General features: G+C 52.4%; 1 protein-coding gene across 1 annotated transcript in view; it reads left to right on the forward strand.

The window, feature by feature from the left end:
- plch1 (phospholipase C, eta 1) overlaps window positions 1-7,500 on the forward strand; it is a 46,121-nt gene that overhangs the window by 27,513 nt on the left and 11,108 nt on the right. Inside the window, 7 exon segments of the mRNA XM_084674737.1 lie at window positions 1,473-1,580; window positions 2,151-2,306; window positions 2,801-2,863; window positions 4,367-4,461; window positions 5,593-5,690; window positions 6,031-6,210; window positions 7,317-7,424. Of these exon segments, the coding sequence (XP_084530863.1) occupies window positions 1,473-1,580; window positions 2,151-2,306; window positions 2,801-2,863; window positions 4,367-4,461; window positions 5,593-5,690; window positions 6,031-6,210; window positions 7,317-7,424 (808 nt within the window).

The following is a 7,500-nucleotide window of genomic DNA, read 5'->3' on the forward strand; positions in this document are numbered from 1 at the left end:
GGGGAGGGAGGGGGAGGAGGCACGGGGGAGGGAGGGAGGGAGGGAGGGGGAGGGAGGGAGGGGGAGAGACGGGAGAGACGGGGAGGGAGGGAGGAAGGGAGAGAGGGGGGAGAGACGAAGAGGGAGGGGGAGAGGGAGGGAGGGAGGGGGAGAGACGGGGAGGGAGGGAGGGAGCGAGGGGGAGAGGGAGGGAGGGGAGGGGAGGGAGGGAGGGAGGGAGGAGGGAGGGGAGGGAGGGGAGGGAGGGAGGGAGGGAGGGAGGGGAGGGGGAGGGAGGACAGGGGGAGGGAGGCAGGGAGGCATGCTCTCCATGGGGACTACAGACTTTCCTCCTTAGACGGGAGGATTGGAGAGAGGAAAAGAGAGAGGAGAAGAAAGGGGATGATGGGAGAGAGAGGAAAAGATACGAGAGAGAGTGGGAATAGGAATGTTGGACGGAAAACAACAAATAAAAAAAGAGAAGAGGAAAATAGGCCACACTTATTTGTCTCGCAGGGAGACGGAGAGAGGGAGGAGATTTGGGAACAATAGAGATATGACAGACTGTCTCTCATGTGCCAGTGCTCTCTCCTCTCTCTCTCTCTCTCTCCCTCTCTCTCTCTCTCTCTCTCTCTCTCTCTCTCTCTCTCTCTCTCTCTCTCTCTCTCCCCCCCCCTCTCTCTCTCTCTCTCCCTCTCCCTCTCCCTCTCTCCCTCTTGCACACACACACAGCCTGAAAGAGAGGACTGATAACCAGTCCATGCTTGGGGAGGTTTCTTCACAGTGGGGGGTTTTATTTACCCCAAAACACACACACATTGTCACACAATCCACATGTTACAGGATGGTACGGGATGGAGCTTGGCTGGCCAGACTGGCTCTCTCTAGGACCTCTCAGATATGGAAGAAGGGCATCATTCTGTATTTACCCAGGATACACACACATAGAGAGAGGGAGAGAGACAGAGAGAGGGAGACAGAGAGAGGGAGACAGAGAGAGGGAGACAGAGAGAGGGAGACAGAGAGAGGGAGACAGAGAGAGTGTGGGTAAATCTTTAATCCTGGAAGAAAGACGTCAGAATACTGTTCTCCTGGTAGGCAGCTTGACACACACACGTACACACATACATGTACACACACACTCTATATTGGATTCATCCAGTGTGTTGTGAAGGGGTGATAAGATCAGTCAGTCTTCAGTCACAGTATCCTGACAGTCAGTCAGGGCAGTCAGGGTGACGGCACAGGAACGTGTGTGTTAGTGTGTGAGGGTGTCTGATCGTGGATCCTTGTGTATGTGCATGAGTGTGTGTGTGTGTGGATGTTTGTGTGTGTCAGAAGAGAGTAGGAGGGATCCATTGAGATCTGGATGATCTGTGGTACCTGTGACAGGTGTGGACAAATGACTGATTGTGTGTGTGAAATGTCTGCCCAACAATCAAGTTTCTCTCCTCCTCACCCCTTCCTCCCCCCCCCTCTCCCCCTCCCCCCAGGGGAAGCGTCTACCCCCGTACCTGTCTGCTGATGTGGAGGAGGGGGAAGTGTCAGATGATGACAGCGCCGATGAGATGGAGGACGACTACAAGCTGAAGAACAGCAACGTGAGTTGTACACACACACAGAAGCACACACATACAGAAGCACACACACACGGAGAAGAACACACACACACACTAACCAAGCAGCCTAACTGATGCCACTGTGCCAGAGAAGAGATGGCTGTAGCGCTAATTGGACTGAAGAGTCTTAGCTCGTTAGCATGTAGCGCTCGTTAGCATGCGTTAGGCTAATTACTGCTTAACGATGCTGCCACAAACCTTACTGCAGGTCAGCACTCTCATCGCTCTCCATCCATCGGTGTGAGAGAGAATCTGACCCAGACAGGTCAGCACGGGTCAGGACACTGACCCCTAAGGTCAAAGGTCAGCCTGTCTGTGATGAGACAGACCAGGTGTTAATGACGTGGCAGGACACATGGGACCGCTCTCACACGGTTGGTGAACTGGACACACACACACACACATACATGCTCACTCTCATCCACTATCTCTCTCCCCTCTCCTCTTTTCCTTCCCTCTTACCCCCCCCCCCTTCCCTTCCCTCACTTCTCCACCCTCCCTCCACACCCCTTTACCTCCCTCCCTGTCCTCCCCACTCCTCCCCCTCTCCAGAGTAATGGCCACCTGCAGATGGAGGGTCACATGAGGAGGAAGCTGGACTCCCTGCTGAGAGAGGCTCAGATAGGTGACCAGGAGGACGGGGACAGCTTCAGCATCCGGGCCCTGCTCAGAGCCACGCACGTGGGCCTGCAGAAGAACCTGCGGCCGGTGGGCGCCACAGACACACACACCCATACACACCCATACACACGCGTACATGCACACACACGCACACACCACACACACACCACACCACACACACACACACACACACACCACACACACCCATACACACGCGTACATGCACACACACACACCACACACACACACCACACACACACACCACACACACACACCACACACACACCACACACACCACGCACACACACACCACACACACACACCCTAAGACCGGGAGAGATATTCTTCCAGCAGTGCAGATAGATCAGCTGCATGTTGCTGTTATTCATATTTCATGTGCTTGGCTCATATTGGGGCTAATTTTAGAGCAGCTTCTTAACATCCATGTTTCTGTGCTGTAAGCAGGAGAGGGGGAGCAGGGGTGCTCCTCCTCTCTCTACTGTTCACTCTCTCCCCCCCCCCCCACACACACACATACACAAACACACTAACTCTGTGTTGTAATGTGATTGACCCTCCAGTCCTCCAAAGCTCCCCTGAAGAAGACTCAGAGCAGATCCTTCATCAGCACCCTCAAACAGAAGGTGAGACCAGCTTGCCTCAACCTGCCTCACAACCTGCCTCAAAACCTGCCTCTAGCCAGTCTCACAAACTGTCTCACAACCTGCCTCACAACCTGCCTCAAAACCTGCCTCTAGCCAGTCTCACAAACTGTCTCACAACCTGCCTCACAACCTGCCTCAAAACCTGCCTCTAGCCAGTCTCACAAACTGTCTCACAACCTGCCTCACAAACTGGCTCACAACCAGAGTTTACAGGAGGTGAGAACAAGCCTGCCTCTAACCAGAGTTGATCTGCTCTTATCGTCTCCCCAACGCCAGACTTAAAACACCCAGCAAACTACTGACAGACAGCAACAACAGCTCACTCTGATACGACTTTTCTAAAAGGGAAAACATTTGACACCAGGAAGTTTACTTCTGCAGTTCTTAAAGCGATTCGAGTTATTTCTCCTGTCTTGCCTCTCTCTCTCCTCTGTCTCTCCTCTTTCTTCCTCTCTCTCTCCTCTCTCTCTCCTCTCTCTTACTCTCTCTCTCTGCCTCTCTCTCCTCTTTCTTCCTCTCTCACTCCTCTCTCTGTCTCTCCTCTCTCGCCTCTCTCCTTTCTCTCTTCCTCTCTCTTCCTCTCTCTCTCTGTTCTCTCTCCTCTCTTTTCCTCTCTCTCTCCTTTCTCTCTTCTCTCTCCTCTCTCTTCCTCTCTCTCTCCTTTCTCTCTCCTCTCTCTTACTCTATCTCTCTCTTCCTCTCTCTCCTCTCTCTGTCTCTCTTCATCTCTCGCTCTCCTCTCTCTTCCTCTCTCTCCTCTCTCTCTGTCTCTCCTCTCTCTCGCCTCACTCTGGCCTGGTCCTATTCTTCCTTGGAGATATTGTTTCCATTTTGATACTAATCAGTATTGACAAGCGTGGAATTATCAGACCCTAGGATTGGTCAGGGTGACAATTAATGAATATGTATAAGGCAGGCTGATTCAGCACTCCTATTGGTCAGGGTGTGCAAATGCAAAGATGCCGCACTCCTATTGGTCAAGCAGGGCTAAGATGCTGCGTGCATCTCTAACTCAGTTATCCTCTCTGATCTTCATGGTGTGTGTGTGTGTTTGTACCACAGTAACTGAAGCTATCCTCTCCGTCCTCCCCTCTTCCCCCCCCCAACCCCTCCTGCTATTTCCTCTCTTCTTCCCCCCTCCTCTTCCTCCTCCTCCTGATTTTCAAATCACAAACTCAAGCCCTTATTTCCAACTGGAATCATCTCATTGAGATTTCTTCCATGTGTGTGCGTGTGTGCGCCCACATGCTAATTACCCCTTGGCAAGCTGCCCAAAGACTATAATTACTGAGACACTCAGTAAGCCCTAATAGTAACACACACACACTCTCACTCACATGCACACACACATACAAATGTGATTTCAGTGGAAATTGTGACAGTAGATGTTCAGTATTTCTGTATGTCTGCATTACCTTCATGTTATAAATGTGTGTGTGTGCGTGTGTGCGTGTGTGTCTGTGTGTGTGTGTGTGTGTGCAGAGGCACTCCAAGTCACGGCTGAAGTGTCAGAGTGAGGAGGGAGAGGACGACGGCCAGGAGACTTCCGGAAGAGAGGCGGGAGGACAACTAAACAGGTGAGCTCCTATTGGTCGCCCTCACTATCCTCCTGCCAGAAACGTGGCTGGTGATTGGTTGGTTTTGCCCCAGGGCTCCATCTGTGATTAGAAATCCCTGGGGGTGATTTGATGTGATGTTTCACCCAGACAAGGCTTGGTTCCTGTCAGGTCCTGGGGTTTTCCATCTCCTCTCAGCGTAGCGTCAAACATGTCCTACCTTCCACAACTATCATGTTTTTGTTGACTGAGAAAAAAGGACCTGGATGTCAAAAATAACCTTTAGCTCAGGTGGAACATTCTGTACAGAAATCACCATGAACAAGAGAGGGTACAATTTCTGGGGAAATAGAAGGGTGTGCTTGCTTGCTTCAGTTGCAGGTGGGTCCGTTTTCCCTTCTAGTGATATTTTCAAGCATTTAGCCTACTCATATTGCATAATTCATTAAGAACACCCTTTTAAACAAGGACCCCCCTTTGAAACAAGCTACTTCAGAAATCAGAAATTCAAGATAGCAGTTCCACTCAAATCGCTTTTTCTACACATTTTTTGGGGCTGGTATTTTTCACTCATAATCCAAGCTCCAATTTTGGAGCTAGAAAGTCTCTATCACGTTGTATCCATGCGTCGTTGCTAACGTGTGTTGACGTGGTGACGTAGCTAGCACAGATTACCCTTCGTCGACTAAAGGCACTTTGTCGCCACAAAAACGTTGTAACCCCCTAAACTGTGCAACGGAACGTAAATCCCAATACAAGCAACACAATCGAGACCAAAACAAACATTTTGACACAGGCGTTGTCTATGTAGTCCAAATATTGATTGATCCTTAGGGGGGCAAAAATTAAAAAATAATAAATAAATAAATATATATGTGAGATAACAATGGTTTGTGCTCGCCGAAGGCAAGTGTGTGTGTGTAACTACTTGATGCCGGCACTTCCTTTGATGCTTCTTCCTGTGGTGTACAAGCTGCCACAGGATCTCTGTGCTGCAACCACTGTGAGGTAACCTGTAACTGATCTTTCATCTCCCCCCCCCCCCCCTCTCTCTCTCTCTCTCTCTCTCTCTCTCTCTCTCTCTCTCTCTCTCTCTCTCTCTCTCTCTCTCTCTCTCTCTCTCTCTTTCTTTCCCTTTCTCCTCCTCCTCAGGGGTGGGAGGAAGAGAAAGACCATCAAGCTCAGCAGAGATTTGTCAGACCTGGTGGTGTTCACCAACTCTGTAGCCTCTCAGGACAGCCTGGACGAAGGTGACTCCCACACACACACACGCACGCGCACACACACACACACACACACACACACACACACACACTCTCCCTGTCTGTGTCACTCCCTCCAGTGGTCCTCCCTCCTCCTCCTCCTCTCAGCTCCTCCTCCTCTCAGCTCCTGCTCTCAGCTCCTCCTCCACTCAGCTCCTCCTGCTCTCAGCTCCTCCTCCTCTCAGCTCCTCCTCCTCTCAGCTCCTCCTCCTCTCAGCTCCTCCTCCTCTCAGCTCCTCCTCCACTCAGCTCCTCCTCCTCTCAGCTCCTCCTCCTCCTGCTCTCAGCTCCTCCTCCTCTCAGCTCCTCCTCTTCCTGTCATCTTCAGGGACTCCAGGGGACGTCTTGTCATTCAGTGAGACACGAGCCCAGTCTCTGATCAGCCACAGAGCTGAGAACCTGCTGTGCTTCAACCAGAGGCAGCTGTCTCGTATCTACCCCTCTGCCTACCGCATCGACTCCTCCAACTTCAACCCCCAGCTCTACTGGAACGTTGGCTGCCAACTGGGTGAGACAGCTGTCCGTCTCGCTGTGATCCCTCCTGGTTGGGTGAGAGGCCTGGTGACCTGGTCTGGGAGGTGCTGTCTGATTGGTGACCTGGTCTGGGAGGTGCTGTCTGATTGGTGACCTGGTCTGGGACGTGCTGTCTGATTGGTGACCTGGTCTGGGAGGTGCTGTCTGATTGGTGACCTGGTCTGGGAGGTGCTGTCTGATTGGCTGAATGCCCCAGGACCATCTCTGTACATCCAGGCTCACACACGCGGGCATGCATGCACAAGCACACATGCATGCAACACTACGCATGAACAAGTGCATGAACAGACAGAGTGAAAAATGGGTGAACAGGGTGATGAGGGGGTGAACAGGGTGGTGAGGGGGTGAACAGGGTGATGAGGGGGTGAACAGGGTGATGAGGGGGTGAACAGGGTGATGAGTGGGTGAACAGGGTGATGAGGGGGTGAACAGGGTGATGAGTGTGTGAACAGGGTGATGAGTGGGTGAACAGGGTGATGAGTGGGTGAACAGGGTGATGAGGGGGTGAACAGGGTGATGAGTGGGTGAACAGGGTGATGAGTGGGTGAACAGGGTGATGAGGGGGTGAACAGGGTGGTGAGGGGGTGAACAGGGTGATGAGGGGGTGAACAGGGTGATGAGGGGGTGAACAGGGTGATGAAGGGGTGAACAGGGTGATGAGGGGGTGAACAGGGTGATGAAGGGGTGAACAGGGTGATGAGGGGGTGAACAGGGTGATGAGGGGGTGAACAGGGTGATGAAGGGGTGAACAGGGTGATGAGGGGGTGAACAGGGTGATGAGGGGGTGAACAGGGTGATGAGTGGGTGAACAGGGTGATGAGGGGGTGAACAGGGTGATGAGGGGGTGAACAGGGTGATGAGTGGGTGAACAGGGTGATGAGGGGGTGAACAGGGTGATGAGTGTGTGAACAGGGTGATGAGGGGGTGAACAGGGTGATGAGTGGGTGAACAGGGTGATGAGTGGGTGAACAGGGTGATGAGGGGGTGAACAGGGTGATGAGTGGGTGAACAGGGTGATGAGTGGGTGAACAGGGTGATGAAGGGGTGAACAGGGTGATGAGTGGGTGATGTGTTCTCCAGTGGCTCTGAACTACCAGACGGAGGGAAGGATGATGCAGCTGAACCGCTCCAAATTCCTGGTGAACGGAAACTCAGGCTACGTCCTCAAACCCCCCACCATGTGCAACGGTGCAGTATGCTCTCTCACAAACACACACACACACACTATGTCACCTACACACACACATGGTGGAGGAGTGGGGGA

The sequence above is a fragment of the Hypomesus nipponensis genome, chromosome 15, assembly GCF_054491055.1.
Source record: "Hypomesus nipponensis isolate SF chromosome 15, ASM5449105v1, whole genome shotgun sequence".
In the NCBI taxonomy this organism is placed as follows: Eukaryota; Metazoa; Chordata; class Actinopteri; order Osmeriformes; family Osmeridae; genus Hypomesus; species Hypomesus nipponensis.